Genomic DNA, 18,823 nt, shown 5'->3' with positions numbered 1-18,823 from the left:
GTATAAATATTTCATCCTTTTAATATTAACGTTCATTCATCACTCTGTTACACATATTTACTTCCATATTCAAATATACCTACTAACAAATTGCATTTAGATAATTAATTTTACAATAAATGCTTAACAATTTCGAATATAAACGTAAAACAAACATACAGACACATAATACTACATTACAGTTGATATTATGTATGAACAATCATATCACTTATTGTAACACTTATTAACTAAATGAGCACTATAGACGACCAATACTAATTGCAGAAATTATATAAATAAATAGTCTTATCTAGTATCAGTTCTTGCAAAAAATAACTGTGTAAAAAAATCCATTGATTAAGGTACCATTTCTGGATATTTAAAATCTATAAATATCAAATTTTAGCTAAAACTCTAAATGCGTTTCAAAAAGGCTCGAAAAGTTTTCAACATTAACAGCTAATTGCAATAAAACTATGAATTTATACAAAAAATAAATCCACTCAAAAGTTGTTACCGAATTCTCACTGAGAAATAATGATGTCATAAAATCTTACAGTCTACCGTTGTGTACTAAAATGTTATTACTCGTGCAAGTTGCAAGATACCTATAGAGAAGCTTTGGCAGTGAAGAGGATTTGGTTTGTAAACAATAAACATTAAGTTAGGAACGTTACGATTCCTTCTTTTGGTTCAACTGCGGAAAAAACGCTTCAATAGGTAAGATAGGGTCGTCCGTCGCTATCGTAAAGTAATTCGGTATTCGCCTACTGCTCGACGAAATAGTCTTAAACATTCCTGGCTTATTGTAATCCTTGCTAGCTGCTAAAGTTAGATCTGAAACTCTCTTCGAATGTTCAAACAAATGTTCTAAGTGGTCCTGATGCTTTTTGTCAGCGATTTTCATGATAGCACTCTCAGATCGTGTCCTTTCTGATGTAATCTCGTTTCTGTCGTAAACTGTAGTTTCCGTGACTGAAATGTCTTGTACAGATTCGCCTATTTCTGAGTCCTTGATCTTCTTTCTCAGTGGTCTTTTGCTGTGGACTGCGGTTGGTGTAGTCGTCTCAGGTTCTTCGGTGGTTGGTCTCGGTCTACGTTGGCCGTTCCTTATCCTCGCCGATACTCTTATCGTAGTTGCTTCTACTGCTTCTGTAGTCTGCCTCTGCCTATTAGGTTTGTTCACATGTATGTCTTTCTCTGTCGATTCACTGTTCTCACCATTTCCGTTCTTGTATCTCGGGTCTTTAGGCGTGAAGCGTTTGCGTTCAGTTGTGTTCTCACTGTCATTGTTATCGTTGTAAGGCACTCGTCTCTGAGGGAATCGTATCTTGGGTGTGTTTTCAGCAGGTTTTTCTGTAGTGCTCGTGGTAGAACTTAGTCGGTTTCTGTAGTCTTTGACGTTGAATCTCGTCCTGTTGTACTTGTTCCGCAACCTTGGTCGTTGAGCGCGACCTGTAGTTGTGGCGTCTAATCGGGGAGTGGTCGTGTAATCTGTTCCCTCTTCCTTGTAGAATTCAGTTGTAGTCTCCCACGCCTTCACTGGTTCTAGTTTAGCTTCAATAGGTTTCACATCTTTGTGGAATGAAAATTCTTGTTCAGATGCCACAGTGGTCTTCAAAGTGTCTGACAAGCTTACTGCGACATCACTTGTAGGAGTGTCTTTTTCGTCTTGTTTATGTGAGAAATCATTTTTGAAGTCATAACCGTTTAGTTTCGGGAAATGGGGACGATTTGTTATTTTCATTATCTGGGATTCCTGGTTTAAGTCTTCTTTAGTGAATACTGTAGTAGTTTCTGGTCTGTCGGCAGGCGTTGTGACTGGTCGGCGATGAGCCAGCTTCTTCTTAACAATAGTAGGTATGGTCGGAGTGACGGTCGGTAACGCGCTGGTGGTCAAGTCGGTGGTGACGGTCGGAGTCGTCAGGTTCGGCTGGGACTTGGTAGGCCTCACTCTAGGTCTGATCGTGTAAACTTCGTCGGAGTCGGTGGTCGGTGTCGGCTCTGTAGAGGAGATGTATGTGGAGGAGCGGGTACTTAACGTGCTGGTAGTCTCTTCCTTGGTGCGATTGATGTTAGCTAGCGGCGGACGGCGCCTCCTAACCTTATTCCTTTTACGCTCAGGCGTGTTCGGCCGCTTGAAGTGCTTGTTCGGTGGCAACGTAGGAAGGGCTTCCACCTGAATATCCCCGTTATTCTCCTTGTTATTGTTGAACTGAGTAGTCGTCTCTTGTGTCGAAGTATACTTGGCCGTTTCAGTCGGCTTTTTCGTTCGTCTTGACGTGCTGTAGTCATCGTATGAAGGAGTTGACACCTTATAGTAATAGTCTTTAAGCTTGTGCTTGCCGATAGGTTCAACGAAGTCGTCACCTAGAGGCCGCCTGCTTTGAGATTCGACTTTCATGTCGTAGCTCAAAGAGTTGTCATGGCCATTCTCTGCCTCGGTTACGATGGCAAACTCTTCGGGAAGGTCTGGCACGGGTGTAGGCTCGGGCCTGCGGTACGTGTCCGGATAGTCCTGCTGCTTCGCCGACTCTTCAGTAGTTTTCTGGTTGTTGTAGTCATACACTTGAGAGGTCAATGTCCAGGGTGCAGTTGATGAATGGGAGTGAACATCCGACTCCGTAGCTTCAGTAACTTCGTAAGTTTGTCGGTGAGGAGTATTCTGTGCATCTTGTGAGTCTTGAGATTTCAATGGAGCGTTAACGTACTGTTTCGATGGTTGCTGGTTGCCCCCTGCGGCGACGCTGTCATGTATCTTATGCTTCTTTTTCTCGTAACTAAAGTTAACGTTTTGCGGTTCATGGCTGATTTGGCCCTGCTGGTTTTGGTGAGCGGGGAAATTGTAATCGTAGTAGCTGTCAGCTAACGTCGTCGTCGGAACTGTCGGGTTGTACGTTGTCACAGACACTTTGTTGAAGTCACTCTGGTGGTTCTTTGCGAAGGGATCTTGAGGACTTGGTTTGAACGTATCTTTGGCTCCTGCATTTGGATCAATCTTGGGTGGAATATATACCTTCGTTTGCGGTGTGGGCGTAATCTTGAAATCACTGTATGTGGTCGCATAGTGAATTTGATTTGGAGTTGTCGGCAATCTTGGCGTTGTTGAATCGAATATCGTTGCGGTTGTTTTGTAGTTGGGGGAGTAGCTGAACGAGTTAAATATCGTCTGCTTTGTCGGTTGGGGAGGCAAGTAAGTAGTCTTCGTCGTCGGAAGCTGGTACACGGGGTCCCTTCCTTTCACTGATTGGACTCCGAATGTGCCAAACGAACCTGTGAAGAAACGCACGTATTAGTTGACCAAAGTATTAACACAGGCAAAATAGACAGACATTAAAATGAACTTGCCTAATATACTCGGTGGGAAAACAGAATCCTGGAACGAATACTGTTGATAAGGATTGGCGATGTTTGGTATGCCGACCAAGCCTTGCTGTTGCGCTGTCTTCACTTGCTGTTGACTGACTGACTGGGGTGCCGTGTCACTGTCTTGCAGCTTATACAACTCCTGCTTGTAGATCTCTGTACCGCTCGTCTGCTGTTTCTTATTTTCCGTGGGCCTCGCGTAACTCTCAATCGGTTTCCCAAACAAGTCCAAAGGCTTATTCGTCTGGTACTGTCCGAACTGTATCGGTTGTACGTTTGTGAGCTGCTGCAGCATCATGTTCTGAGCGTGATTTTTATTTAACTTACTCGTGTATTTGGAGTAAATGGGCCGTGAGTTGTACGGATTATGAGGGTTCCTCACTAAAACGCTTTCCACTGGATAGTTCTGGACATACTTGTAGTTTGAAAAACCGTTTTGGAAAGCGAATGGGTTGTGGTATGTGTTGATTGGTTGGTTGATTGCTGGCCCAGCAGATGCTGGTACCGTCCTGAGTGTAGTTGGGCGGTACGACTGTGCTATGGAGGTCAGTTTGTTCCCGTCTTTAGTCGCGAGAGGACGTGTCGAAGACTGGTACTGGTATTGGTCGATGACTGGGACGGGGATTTTGTAATGTTGGGCGTGGAGTGGAGCCGTGCCGAACGACCCGTATAGTAGACCTCCAGATCCTACCACTGGTCGCCAGCCACCTTTTGATGCTAGACCCTGGAAAACAGACAATTCTATTGAATCTCTGTTGACTTTTATGGAGAGTTGAGTAACAAGAAGCTCATACTGAAGTATCCTGTAGTAAAGTAGTATGATTACCTGTTGTTGGCCGGCCATAGAGCGGCGATGGTTGCCACAGCTGGCAGGCAGGAGGAGCGCCTGTAGCGTGGCCGCGAGTACCCACACCCGCACAGCTGCAATAAATTAAATGATATGTTTGATTGCAATCATTTTATTTACCGTAGAAATTAATATATGTACTAACAGAAATTATTTTTAACATTCTTTTGTAACAATCAATTTGAGTTAGTTTTTTGATTTAGCCGTTGTTATTCGATAAAATTCGATGAGTTTTTACTTTTCTAATGGGTGATGACCGGTGTCCCAATGGTTTCTCGAATAAGATTGATGGGTAGGTATACACTAACCAGTCGCGTTTTACAAAGCTTAACCTTGATAGATCGTTTGGATTATAAGTATTTCGTTTCAAGTTCCCTGAGATCCACAATACCTTATGTATAGAATTACCTATCACTTTCATTCATGTTCGTGACCTCCAAACGAATCATTGTCAATTCTGAATGGAAGCCCATAATTCTACAGTAGCAAGTCATCGCTTATTGCCACTGTCATCATACTTACTTTGAACTTAAAGTAACTTACACCTCGCTTTTCATTATTTGAAAAGTGTGTCAGTGGAATACATCTTTTGGATGATACTACTTTGTAAAGCTGTCTTCACATTGCCTGTTTTTGAGTAAACAGTAAAAGAGGTCCTTTAAATAACAAGTATTACCTAACTACGCTCATTTATTTTACAATGTCCCTTAAATATAGGATAGTGTGGCTTCCAAACAGTGAAAGATTTTTTTAATTGGTTCAGTAGCTTAAGATACTAACAAACAAACAAAAATATATTAGCATGCAAATTCCAAGCATAACATTGGGAAAAAATACCAAAAATAAACTTTGTTATTTCCAGCACTACAATGTCATATTTATGAACACACCATTTTACAATACAATTCACTAGTCTCACAATAGGCATCCATTTTCATTCATTGTTCAGTAATTTCAATTTAATAATATCTATTATTAAGTAGCCATACTTTCTACTTCCATAGGAGCATTACACTTTCGGCCACAAAAACCTGTCGTATCATTGTCAATTGAGTTGAATTATCTCCTATTACAAGTTGTGGGAAAGTAACCCTAACATTATATGTACGGCTAACATGGGAAATATAACTTGCAATTTACTGTTTTTGTTACTTCATGGCGAAATTATGTGAAATTGTTGGGTCAATCGGCGTACTTTATTTATTTCTAAATCTGTCTCTTAGTTGACTAGATTCTTATGAAACTTTTGGTACTTGTCGCCTGTGCAATGTCGTTTGTTCTCCCTTATTATTATGGCTCATAAGTATGGCCAAGTATGTCGCTTTTAAACCTCATTCGTCTCCAAGCCTACTTTTGTATCTAAAAATCAAAAGTTAAAACTGTGTAGCATAATAATCCTAAAGCTTTTTCTTGCAGACATTTGACGTTACAATCTACGCTGACTCATAATAAAATATCTCCATTACTCAAACAATAAAAGTTACATAAGGACGTGTCCAGAATGTGTGTGCGCATTAAAATTTCAATAAGCGCGTGGAAAACTAGTAGAAAGGCTACTGTAATTGTATGTATGTGTATAGTATCACTTTCTTTGCACGCGGGTGTACGTGACTTTGGTCGACCACTGGGGAGCACGTACTGTTTTCTATCATAACTCGAAAACTGACCACCTGTGCATAACATGGTATGGTGGTAGCCCAAAATGGGAGCCTAACGTAACTTTATGGTGTGAACCTGTCTTGTGTGGAAAATGATTTTACGAAATGGTTGAATTGTCAAGTTACGTTGGTTAATGGGAGAAAAGTAGCCTAAGTATGTGGTATACGGTGTTACATCAGTGGGTTGAATAATAGCCCAAATACTATGAGGTCTTACTAGCTGACAGCAAAGTCAAAGTCAAAATCGTTTATTGAAAATAGGCTAGATTCTAGCACTTTTTCACGTCAAAAAATACAAAATGACAGCACCCCCAAAACGGCCCCCTTTCACCACTTCCTAGTGTTATGGCTGGGAAGAAGAAGTGGTGAAGAACAAACTTCCCAGCAACACAGCTGTCTATTACAATTTAATTATAATTAAATTACAATTATACAATTCAATATTAGTCGCAAAATATATATATATAAAAAAAAACACTTGTTGTCCACTTCAGAGCTGCCATCTGCGTGTATCTGTGAAATAGCAGTTATGAGTTTTACGTTTTTATGTCTCTATGAATATTAAAAACATGTAAAGAGAACAAACAGAGAACAGAACAGAAAGTCCTACATGATAATTTATGAATAGCCGAAAAAGTTCTAAAACCTGCATGTTGTTTATTATAAGCACGCCTAATTTCTCAACATTACTTCGGTAAAATTGATTCCAGGAGATAAAGTAGTGCACTGAAATCAATTTTATTTAATGACTAACAATGATATCAGATTTCAAACAATAAGTACCTACTCGCTCGGTAAAAACAGATACGTAAGGATCTAGACACACGGCAGTGTGTCCGCCAAGTTCGAGCAGAAAAAAGCGACACACCGGCCGTGGGTTATATTACACGAACCATTTCGGGCCAAATTCGACCCCCCTATAACTCAAAATCTATTTTATTTACGCATATCAAATTTCTAGTATCTGTTGAGACCCCCTCACTTATCTAAAATACAAAATTTCATTAATATACCTATTGTAGGTCTTGAGATATTGACGTCAGAAAATCGCTATTTTTACTATACACTCACTGACTGACTCACTCATCAAAAACCTAGACCACTTCCAATGGTCGTATTGACTTGAAATTTGGCATGGAGGTAGGTCTTTATGTCAAGGTAAAGGGAAAAATCTGAAAATGGCCAAGTGTGAGTCGGTTTCAAAATTATTCAGATTATACCCCTAAGGAACTAAAACGAACTAAAATCTATATTTATATAATATATCTTCGAATGGTCGTACCGATCTAAAATTCGTTACAAAGGTTTGTATTTAGTCAAATTAAAGTAAAAATCTGAAAACGGCCAAGTGTGAGTCACTTTCGAAAATAAAGAATGTGTAACTTTGATCCACGAACATAATATATGATAACCATGTCATGTCATTTAGTTGGTAAATCTAGTCCATTTAGTTAATCTAGTTAATTTCTTTGTAACAAGCATAGTGCATATTCAAAAATCTGAAAGATAGTATAAATGAGACATTTCTTTACTTAACTTAATCATAAGAAAGAAATAAAATAAACAACCTTACAAAAATAAATGAAATCCCACCCAAAACAAAAATGTGAAAGGCTGCCAAGTTCGATAATATAGGAATGCTTCGCCTATAAAAGAAGTGAGATCTGAATAAGTACCAAGTTCCATACACATACCTCAGTTAAAAATTGTTACTTTTTGATAATGTTACTTGGCAAGTTTTAATAGAAAATTAAATACTTGATTCATTGCGTTTAGTAGGTTTATAACAAGGTGTGTGAAAACTTGCCAAGTAACATCATCAAAAAGAAACTATTTTTAACTGAGGTATGTGTATGGAACTTGGTACTTATTCAGATCTCACTTCTTTTATAGGCGAAGCATTCCTATATTATCGAACTTGGCAGCCTTTCACATTTTTGTTTTGGGTGGGATTTTCTTTTCTTGTAGCTTTTCTTTCATGAAACAGCATGTATCTTATACTACAACTACCATAGATGCACTTAGTTTAAATCCGTTTCGAGTGGAATTTCCCGTTCCATTCATAGTTTCATGGCGCCCTTTCTTACATCACAGCCATAACACTTCAAGTTATGGTTTTGATATCCCAGTTTATTGCAACACAAGCTTCGTAAACAGACCTCATAATACACGTGAATACTAACGCGGTATTATGAGTTATTGTTATAGTGCGCGTTTATGGAGATAGTGAAAGTAAAGTGTCGCCTGGATGTTATATTGTAACTTATGTAAGGTGCCATTTTTACTAACGAATTAAGTTAGTTGTTTAATAAAGATTTATGAGGTGGACTGTTAGTTGCGGGCATAAAATAATATTCTTTGGTTGCGGGTGATATTTTATTGCTGCGATTTTTGTATACCAGTTCTATTCACTTCAGCTGGACATAGCTAACTGCCAGTGTATAACATGGAGTTATGCTTATCTGACCTCCTCAACACAGAAGGTTTATCTATAAATCTCTGGCATCACGATACCCCTCAGTAAGACAGGTTGCCTTCCGAAACAAGGAAGGCACGTTAAACTTTTATAACCAGCTACTTACTAGGTAACTGGTGTCCCAACTAAACTCCCACCATTCCTTTATAACCACTATAAATGTCACCCTATCTAGAATAACAAAAGAAATTCCCTGCAATTTGTGGCTCGGCAAGACATAATGACTCCATTATCCGAGTCGCTGACAGCTGTGGCAGCCACTTCTTCCGTGTTGCTATCATGTGCTCCAAGGAGTTGAACAATGGAAGACGTCGTAACTATCATCAAGTGGGTATGTGCATGTTGAACGTAAAAATGTAAGTAGGCAGTATCTACTTCAGTATATGCTTGTTGCTTTCGCTTTATGTTTAAAAACTATAGCAATTTATAAAACTTGATTTTCAGAGAATCTTTCGTCTTCGTCACAGCCGATAGAAAAGTCCACTGCTGGACCAATTTGGGAGAATATCGCTCTCGTATATACTCACCGTGCTGGGATTTCCACGGCTGATTTTCACTAACAAACACCAGGCGTGTTTGTTAGTGAAAATCTTTAAGGCCTACTAATTGCTCTTGCTGAGCTGCCTGATAATCCCTAAGCCTCGGGTTGATTAGGGTTTCTATACTGTAAATTTTCGTAGGTAAATGAAATCTGGATTACAAAATTCTGTTCAAAAGATGATAGAAAGAGTTAAATAGAGGGATTCAGGCTTAAAACGGAAAGCATAGCAAATGCTATCTTGTTCAAGAGATATCTTTTAAAAAACCTTAGCGTGGGCTAATTTACAATGCCGCGGAAAATTGCGCATTTGGCGCCTAAGTTAGCTATGGTTCGGTACGTGAGTAGTGAATGGTAAACGGAAATTATTTCTATGGGTGCTTCATCTGACTATGTTACTATAAGAATTTATGGTGACAAATGGTTATCGGATTAGGTACAATGGCATTTCCAATAATATAATGAATTTGCAATTGCAACAGAAAACTAGGATCCGAAAAGAAAACTTTTCTTGGATGATTGATAATATGACACGATATTTGCATGCCTGATTAGAATATGAGTAGACATTCAAAACAATGTTAATTGGCTTTTTCTCGTTAATGCGTCAATTTAATTCTTATAATCATTTTAATCTCAAGTAAAGATATGGTAATTTGGAATGCATGTATTTGCAAGCAGTTAACTTTTGTTAACTTAGTCGTGTGTCCAATTATGCAATAATCGTTTGTTTCGACGTTCAATCCAGTTGTCATAACTTAAGAGTATTGCGTGAAGCAAGTTTTTCACAGAAGAATGAGTGGTTGGCCGGTCTCCACGTGACCATTCGTGCCTGCTCCACGGACCGTGGCCCGTTTCACTACAGCTATTCGACTCGAGAAAACACTACCAACCACATTTTTATGCTTTTATCTCGCTCGAGAGAGCACACCGCATATTCAACCACCGTCTAGGCGGGCACAGATAAAAATCCACTTTACACACGTGAAAATAAAAGTAGTTTTCTTTCAAAGATTCGGGTTAATGCACCCGATATATGCGTCACGTATCGGTCTATGTACACGAAATCTGTATGTAAATAATGTTAATGAAGTTAGATGCCGTTGTTTCGGTTAGAGAGATTATTGGCCTCGTGAAATTATATTAAATTGCACTTTACTGCGATTTATGCGCACATCGCGCGACCACTTATTTGCGTGTTGGACGGACGTGTAATGCATTTCTAATAGATATTTAATGCTATACCTTGTGTTTAAAAAATGTACGCACGTTTTAGTTTCAATTTTGCTTATGTTGGTAAATAAATAGTTAGCAATGTCTTTATTTATTTCTAGGAATAGGCTAAAGTTGATGCCTAGAGAGGACTACGTACAACCAGGTATACAGATGTGATAAATATCACAAAACGTAAACCTTTTAGTTACCCTGATTTAGTGGTCAAGCCCATTAACCTATTTCAGGCCGTCAGGCGGTAAAATTGCATCGTAAAATTCCTGAAGATCAGATTTTTTTCATAAGTAGGTGATTGATTGACTTGTACATTACGATTGATTTATACATCTGCTATAGATTGATTAACATTGATTCTTGGATTCTGATTTGATTTATTAACGTACCGGATTATAGTCACAGTGGCCTCTTAGGTAGGTATAGAAGACAGTACTACTTCTGTAAGACAATCATCCTCCGAGCCTTTTTCCCAATCATGTTGGGGTCGGCTTCCAGTCTAACCGGATTCAGCTGAGTACCAGTGCTTTACAAGAAGCGACTGCCTATCTGACCTCCTCAACCCAGTTACCCGGGCAACCCGATACCTATATACTTCTGTAAGACAAATCCTGTCAAAATTGGTAAGTACTATCCTACTCTTCTTTTTCTAATCTGGGTAAGATGGGTCATCCTTCTTTCATTGCGGGCCATGATTTCAATAGCTGATGTATAAATTTCCAACTTTAAAGCCATAGACCCATAGATAACGTGATGACTAGTTGTCACGTCTGTCCATGGCAAGCCGTCACAATGTTTACCATCAATTATTTCCGGTAAAGCGCGGTTGTGCCACTTTTTCACCACTTTTTTCATTCTCTAGCCATGGACAGTGCGTAAAATTGCCTTATTTATTTAGACGAGTTGTTATTTATACGTTTTTGTTTGAGTTTTTTATGGTGAGAAAATGTTAAGGTTGATTAATCTGATATGGTCCAGCAGTTTTCTTTTTTACTCTCCAAATTGTTAAGAAATAGCAGTTAGGTAGTTAGTTTTTTTTCTAACTTGTGTTTCTCAATATGGGGTCTATTCATTCAATTATCATCCTCAGCCTTTTCCCAACTACGTTGGGGTCGGCTTCCAGTCTAACCGGATTCAGCTGAGTACCAGTGCTTTACAAGAAGCGACTGCGGTCTATTCATTCAATCCTTCATGGAAACCCTTCTTTAAAGTCAAACTTTCAAACTCCGTCTCACTCTATTCAGGCAGACTTAAAACAGTTGATGATTTGACTACTTAACTCGACACATAATGTAGTTAAAAAATTCTTGTCTCTCATAAGAATTCCAAGCACGATCGTAGCAGTTAACTTAAAAAGTGTACTTAAACGCTCTCGAAGGTATTAATGATGTTATTTTATGCGAACAAACAGTGAACTTGGCCGTTTAGAGAGTTCCACGCCCTAGTTGTCTCAACATAGATTAGCTTGCGCAGATTGCTTCAATATTTTACGGTTAGTAGCGAACGCAAGCAAGAGAAATGATACTTATTAAACATGATGATAATATATTTTTTTATGTTTTCACTGAAAGTTGAGTGTTTTTGCATATTGAGTAGGTTTGAAAAGTTCATTGTCCTTTGGCTTTCCTGTAAGAAAATCAAGCAGTATCTGCCGGTCAGACAGCCTTTAGGAAACTGTCAAGAACCAAAATCTTTCTTGAGCACAATGGGACTTCCGAGAGAAAAAAGAAAGAAAATCTTATGTCTAATGACCGGTTTCTTAGCACCTTGATTGGTGGTTTATCTATTAGACTGCTGATTGAGCTCATAGATAACTCGATAGTTTTAGAACTGGGCTCAGAAACCAAATCGAAAAGGTTATGCCAACACTTAATGCAACAATATAATAGATTTAGTAATATGTGTGTGTAAACATTGCTAAAATCCTCATGGTAATAGTGAACTGACATGATATTCAGCTATAACATATTATACGTGTAAATTATGTATGCACTGACACGCATAGCCGATAAAATTTAGACATTTCTATGTAGGTAAAGATCAAGATTAGCAGTTTCAAATGTATTTATAAAAAATTGCTCATTTTAACTTTTTAGGTGATATCAATTTTAGATGTGTAAGAACCCAGTGTTTTGCTGTCCACTTACTTAAAACTTCAGTTCATTTAGAAAAAAAAACTTCACCTGAAAGACAATTTTTTGCAGTCTTATTTCCTTTTTTAATTTCTTTTTGACACATCAAATGGCTTTAAGTAGGTGATTACAAGAATACGGTTCAACGAACAACAAATTACCGTATAATGTAATAATTTCACACGACGTCAACAATTGATTGGATTCACATCGCGACAATGATTTTAAAAAATCACTTTCATTGCCTTAGAAAAAAGTATTACGTTGATTAGTTTGTCTATGTGGGAACGCCCATTGTGGACTTTTCAATGAAAAAGTTTTACAGCATTGTGTAAGGGACGAAATTGTAGTTCTAAGTAATCTAGTGTTATGAATGGCCTTCAAGTTTTTATAAGAGCTTTCGTCCATTTGAGTTTCTTTGAGAAAAGCAGGAAGTTTTATTTATTGCTCCCTGCTTTCTTTTCTAGTAGAATATTATATGACCAAATATATACTTATTTTTGGAACTGTGTTGCGGGGGCCCCGCATAAAATTAAAGATTTTGTCTGAGTGAAAAAACTTAATCTTCTCAAAAAATTTAATAGAAATAAATTGCAAAGTCAAGAAAGTAGGAAATTTTTAATAATATAGAATTCAAAAACAATAAATCTCAAAAGCAACTTTCAACACCAAAAACAAACAAAAATCTATCCTCGATTAAAATGCATTCAGAATTTAACAAAAACAACAAAACACGCCTCATTGTAATGCAGACTTCACGCGTGTCTCAGTTGTCTGTGGTTTCAAGAACGAAGTACGGAGCAGTAATTTCATTACCATTCTCTGGCCGTGACCTTCGGGGTCCTAACGTCACCACTTTCCATGACGACGCGGCCAGCATACTGCACACCCGTTACGGATGTACGATACACTTTCTTTTGTTTTGATTACCAAGGGTCCCGCGTTTCGTAATACGTACTTTTTATGGGGGAATTGAAAAGGAAAAGTGAAATGCTTTGGTGCAGGAAAAAGTTTACGAGGAAACTTTCGTACGGTATTGGTATTGATAATGTCGGAAAATCGATTATAGATAAGTCGATCTATTAGATTACTATAAACAAATGCAATGCAATAGAATTTAGGACGATTTTTTGCATTGGCTGTTGATTGGGCACCAAGTCAAATAATTGAGTCATCTTCGGATTTTTCCTGAATAAGCACTCTATAATGCAAATCACTCTTAAATTTCTACATTTTACCACCACAATGTAGTGAATGTAGGTAAAAGCAAGCCTTCGTGAGGAATCGCATTCATTCATAATTACATATTTTCAGATAGAAATCGTATGTTCGTGTATGACTTACATAAGGGCGGGATTGTGTAAAGTTTGCATGCAAACAATTGTTCATTTCGTGGTTATTATTATAATCAAACATCACAATAGAGTAATGTTCCAGGAAACATTTATTTCGTTAGTAATACCAGCGTAGAATATGCTGCGTGTTTGCTTATGTGCAATAAATATAACTCAATCATTTGTTGTGGGTCACCTATTTGCGCCATGACAGTTACATACATACATACATTAACAATATTGGTTTATGTTGAAATATTTTGTCTGTTTGAGAACAATGAACGCAGGTGTACCATTAGTTATACAAGTATTTCATGATTCTGTACATAACATGACCAGACCATATTTAAAGCAGTGTAGAGAAATTATTATTACCTACCTAAGTAAAAATTTAAAAGCAGCTCCAACATAATCCAAGTTGAAACAAGAACTTGCCAACGTAACTCTTTCTAAGAAAGTTGCTATTCATTGCTAAAGAGAATTAAAAATTATCCACGTGTCATTTCAGTTGACAAGTTACAACAATATGTTAAAATAACTTATGTAAAAGTTACTTTTGCCAAGACTAGTGAAACGGCAAAATTAACGTTAGACCACAGTATTTAGACATAAAAATATAGGTTTTGCAACCTGTCATAATAGTGCCTAGAGAAATTATGACTTGCATGTAAGATATTATTTAAATATTCTTAATGAAGTGCATTCATGTATCTAGCTTCAGAATTCTAGGAATATATCTGAGTGACATAACAGTTAGAAAGCTCCGTCTTTTCCCGTAGAAAATGATAACTCTTTGTGTCCAACAAATTATTTGTGAAAATGATAGTATGAAGTCAGTAAGTATGAATATTAACAAAGTTGTCTCAAAATATAGCATAAAATATCGGACTGAAAAGGCCAAAAGTTAATTTTTAAAACTAAATTTTGGATTAGATATTGGATAACGTAGCTAAATATACAATGAGCTACTAAAAAGTTTCTGTAATACGATTAAGTGCGAAGTGTCCCGGTTTACCGAGCCTCGTCTAGAGGACCCATATAGGTAATCTAAAGCAAGGGCCTTTCTGAGTAACCCATCAACACTTATAGGTTACACTGTAACAGTTTACATCATAGTATCAGTTACTTCACCATTAACTGGTAACACCACGCAACTATTAACACGATTTATTGGGCAACATCAATTTGAGCCCTACGCTTCCTTCAGTGAAAGTTTATTACCTCTACAAAAGGTGCCGTGGGAATCATTAGCAGCTCCATGTTTAGTCTGGATATATTTTATTGCGTTCATAAGCGTTTTCGACTCGAATCTATGGCTGAAATGAACATGTAAATTAACTAGGAACAGTTGCCTGAAGGCACTATGCACTATTTATGTAGGCGCTATGTCTACGTCAATCTGAAAAGAATTTATCTCGAAATAATAATAGTTTCAGATTAACTATTTGCAAATTTTTTTGAAGTTTAGTATTAATTTACATGTTTAAGTAGGTATATTATTAAATATACTTAAAATCAAAAATAAACACATAGGTAAGTGGAGTACTAACACCAATCTCACTTTCATAAACGTTGTCTTAAAATTAACAACAATTTCAGTACGTTTTCACACACAATAATTCTATATTTGTGGTAAAATTATAGAGCGGTTAAGGAAAGTAAATGAGACCCTATTCAGAGTGCGGACAAACGGCCTGGCTGTACGGAAACATTTCCTTTGCCTCTATAATTAGAAAGCATGCGTGAACTTGTTGGACGGAAAGGATTTTTACCTAGAATTAACATAGACGTAATATTCTTACATTTCTCGTTTGTATGATTGAAGGCATTTGCTCTTGGAATACATTAAAAATAATAATCTTGCTTCATCTTCTCATAGTTTTTCACAGATCAATCAGTCCACTTCACAGCTAACTATTCCTAGATGTAGTCCCCGTATGAAAAGACATTGGTTGTTTAGGAAAAATCTTCTGAGTGGAAGTGGAAACCAGGATGCAGACCTACGACGAACTGAGCTCATACCTAATGCATGTGTTTAGTTCAGGTACGTTAACCACCGAGTGGCAACAGTTAGCAAATTACAGTCAGGTACCTACTCCTATTGAAATCGAGCTTGAAGTTTAAATTAGACACCATCTCAAAAATAGTATATTGTTCTTCAATAACTCTTCTGCGCTCTAGTTAACGATGGCATTAGGTCGAGTCGGCCGGTTTAATTTAGGATGTGCCTAGAAGAGTTACTATTAATTGTATTTGTTTAAATCTAACCGCTACTATGCTGGCACAGGTAATCTAGAGGGAAAGTTTTTTTTTCATAAATTAAATTATGTAAGCTGAAAATGTGGAGAAAACGGATTTACGGTAAGACTTTTATATAACTAAGTAGCCTTTCAAAGTCCCAAGTAATTAAGCTTAAGTACGTAACAAATTACCCATCGATCAAGCTAGATCGCTTATAATATACAAAGACTGGTTTTGCGGTCAGTAACCTTCAGTAGTACCTACTGCATGGATATTGTTATAAAAGCTTTACCTCTTTAGAGAAAACGAAATGGTTAAAACAACGGTCGAGTGACCGAGGTCATGGATTCGTGTAGGTTCAGTAATGTCCTATGACTTTGAATATGGATTTACTTCGGAAACTCATATTTTTTATATTTTTTTTTTGTTAAGAAATGAAAACATCTCATCATTTAATTTTATCTCAATGGCTCGAAAAGCTTTTTCTGTTAGGATTTCAGAAATAAATCGTTTAACTACTTTTAGGTAGCTATAATAAAAATGTGCCGCAGATCTCGATCACAAACTGGGAATGGTTAGTTAGATACGTGACAGTTTCCGTCCGGGAATAATTACACATCATGATCAGTAAGTCATCCAATGATTTTATAACGACCACGGTGCTAAATATGTATTTGTCAATAGAATTGTTATGATATCTACTTGTTTATAATAAATAAATAACAATAAATAATTCTGCGATCGCCTTCTGGCGATGTTACCTACCCATATCCGATAGTTTGGTCTATTTGCGGTCAGCAGCTTTTCTATAGCGGATATTGGTACAACGCAGTAGCCCATTTCTTTATTATTAGATTCAATTTCGATCGTTACAAAGAAAGTTTTGTCATTTTGCTCTAGATAATAGAAAGACTCGCCGTTTGTGGGGCTAGTAAGAATGCTTGTGCTGTATTGGTGTGCAGATAATTTGTGTGCATTATCTAGAATTACCGCAAATGCATAACGCGTGGCGATTCCGTTACAGATACTTACTGCAGCAAGCATTCGCGGTATTATAAAACTAGCTAATCATCCAATTAAGATTGATTAAAAGATTGTGAATCAGACTTATGTTGTCAATCTCGTTGCTGACCAGTTTTCTCTCTATTGCTGACTCTTTGAGCTATCAATCTCTATCGCGAAATGCCCCTGTCACATAAATTAATAAACAAGATAGATCGATACATATTTCTTGCGCTGATGTTCCTTAGTTTTTCTTGTGATTATGGAATATCCACTTTGTTGTTTGATGATGTCAGATTAGAGCTTTTTATTATGGTCTAATTACAATTTAAGTTTAATGTCGCTTTCTATAGACAAGTTCACCTACAATACGTTACCTAATGATTGCGGACGGAAAACTAGTTATGACTGGATGCCCAAAAAACTGAAATGTTTTTCCTCGTTTCCTCGCGCACGTTACTTTTTAGCCTTTTTGTTACTTCAGTGAAGTCTAAGGGTGGGTGCACGCTTCATTCCTATCTTCTGCTGCAAACAATGCGCGAATTGAATCTAATTTTGTATAGTTTAGAGAACAATAAAAGTGAAAATAGCTAATCGATCACGACTTGCTTTCTATTTTTCCCAACGGTGACAACAAAAATGTCGAGACAAAGGCATACTGTTCAGTATCTGATAGCTGAGTTAGTATGTGAAATATTTGGACAGATTGTGTGTTTACACCTAATTTGTGATAAGGATTTACGGATGAAGTTCGGCGGGACTTGAAACTGGCATCAAAATCTACAATAGCGGAATAAAAAGTTGCCTTTGCTGCGTTTCCATTTAAAATGCTATTAGAGGAGTAGTTAAGTATATTACTTATGATGAAAATTCATAAGCAGTTTTAGGACTTCTTTTCAATTCTATGATTTTTTTTACTTCAAGGATTATAGGTAGGTATGACTTCAATAGGAAAAGTAAAGAATAATTAAAACAATGTGGAACAAAATTATTCATAAGATTTTGTACCATAATTTAAATCAACTAGTAGGAACGGGAAGTCCAATTACACCATGTCAAAGTCTTTCAATAATAATTTATCTTTGAATTGCGGACGGAAGCTTCAACTCGATAAATAAGCTTTCCTGAGAAAAAGCGCGATATGTCTAAGAAACGTCTACTAGTTGATACAAACCGTTACACGGAGGTTGTCTACCACCGGACTTATTAAATCGATTGGGGCAAAAAATGAGCCCTACTTATCTCGATATGTGCATCCGATCTAGATATGCTTCTGGTTCGTGGGCAACTTGCGCACGCGCTGCCGGCTCTAACGGGCCTTTTCGCATAAAATTATGCACGTTCAGCTTTTCCCATAATACAGTAAATTGCATCCGTTTTCAATAAATTGTTTACATTAGTTGTAGTTGATGACATAAAGACTGTATGGGAACTAAGATTGCAGAACGTTGTTTTATTATTGGTGTAAAATTCTTGACTGCAATTTACGGTTCTCATAACAAATTCTTCATGAGCCACACGCGAAGTTCTCATAAAACTTCACTGGACCAAACAATTATTTACTTAATTTTAATTAAAAATATAGTTAATATACCTACTTATGTTATATTAAAAAATATAGTAGGTTCTTAAATATTTCTTCAATAACAAAATAAAAACATATTTCACATAAAATAAGCGCGCCAAAAATCTTACCATTCATTTTAACACTGCAAAAAGTCCTCAATAAAAACATTTCGATCACTAATATGCACACAGTTGCATCACTGTCACTTCACAAAATATTCAGTAGGCTTCACTAGTGTATTACTATTGAGGTGCGCAGGAGTCGATCGGAGGAAAGTGGCGCTTGCTCAGCGGTTTGCGGTCGACTGCTCCATTCGCTACTGACGACGGGGGAGCAAGCACCACCACCAAAAACTGGTGGTAGGTTTGTGACGTCACTGTTTAGTGGTAGAAGGCATCGTAGTAATTTAAGGTAACTGCGGCTGTAGGTTTTCCCTGAACCGGGTTGTAGTGA

General features: G+C 37.3%; 2 protein-coding genes across 3 annotated transcripts in view; both read right to left on the bottom strand.

Moving 5' to 3' along the window:
- LOC110371251 (NADH dehydrogenase [ubiquinone] iron-sulfur protein 5) overlaps positions 1-18,823 on the bottom strand; it is a 71,378-nt gene that overhangs the window by 6,956 nt on the left and 45,599 nt on the right. The gene's annotated exons all lie outside the window — the stretch shown is intronic.
- LOC110371249 (mucin-2) lies at positions 9-18,674 on the bottom strand. Its single transcript, XM_021327406.3, has 4 exons — positions 18,499-18,674; positions 4,175-4,269; positions 3,331-4,072; positions 9-3,255 (listed from the first exon to the last, which is right to left on the bottom strand). Exons 1-4 carry the CDS (start codon positions 18,536-18,538, stop codon positions 656-658), a joined length of 3,477 nt encoding a protein of 1,158 aa, XP_021183081.3. The 5' UTR covers positions 18,539-18,674; the 3' UTR covers positions 9-655.

Source organism: Helicoverpa armigera, chromosome 15, assembly GCF_030705265.1.
Source record: "Helicoverpa armigera isolate CAAS_96S chromosome 15, ASM3070526v1, whole genome shotgun sequence".
NCBI classification, from domain to species: Eukaryota; Metazoa; Arthropoda; class Insecta; order Lepidoptera; family Noctuidae; genus Helicoverpa; species Helicoverpa armigera.
The sequence above is the reverse complement of the archived record's forward strand: the minus strand, read 5'-3'. Positions and strand labels throughout refer to the sequence as shown.

Coding starts and splice junctions, on each gene's coding strand:
- LOC110371249 (XM_021327406.3), bottom strand. CDS start 18,538: ATGTTTTTATTGAGGACTTTTTGCAGTGTTAAAATGAATG. Junction 4,270..18,498: donor TTGCAGTGTTAAAATGAATG/GTAAGATTTTTG, acceptor AATTTATTGCAG/CTGTGCGGGTGTGGGTACTC. Junction 4,073..4,174: donor CTATGGCCGGCCAACAACAG/GTAATCATACTA, acceptor TCTGTTTTCCAG/GGTCTAGCATCAAAAGGTGG.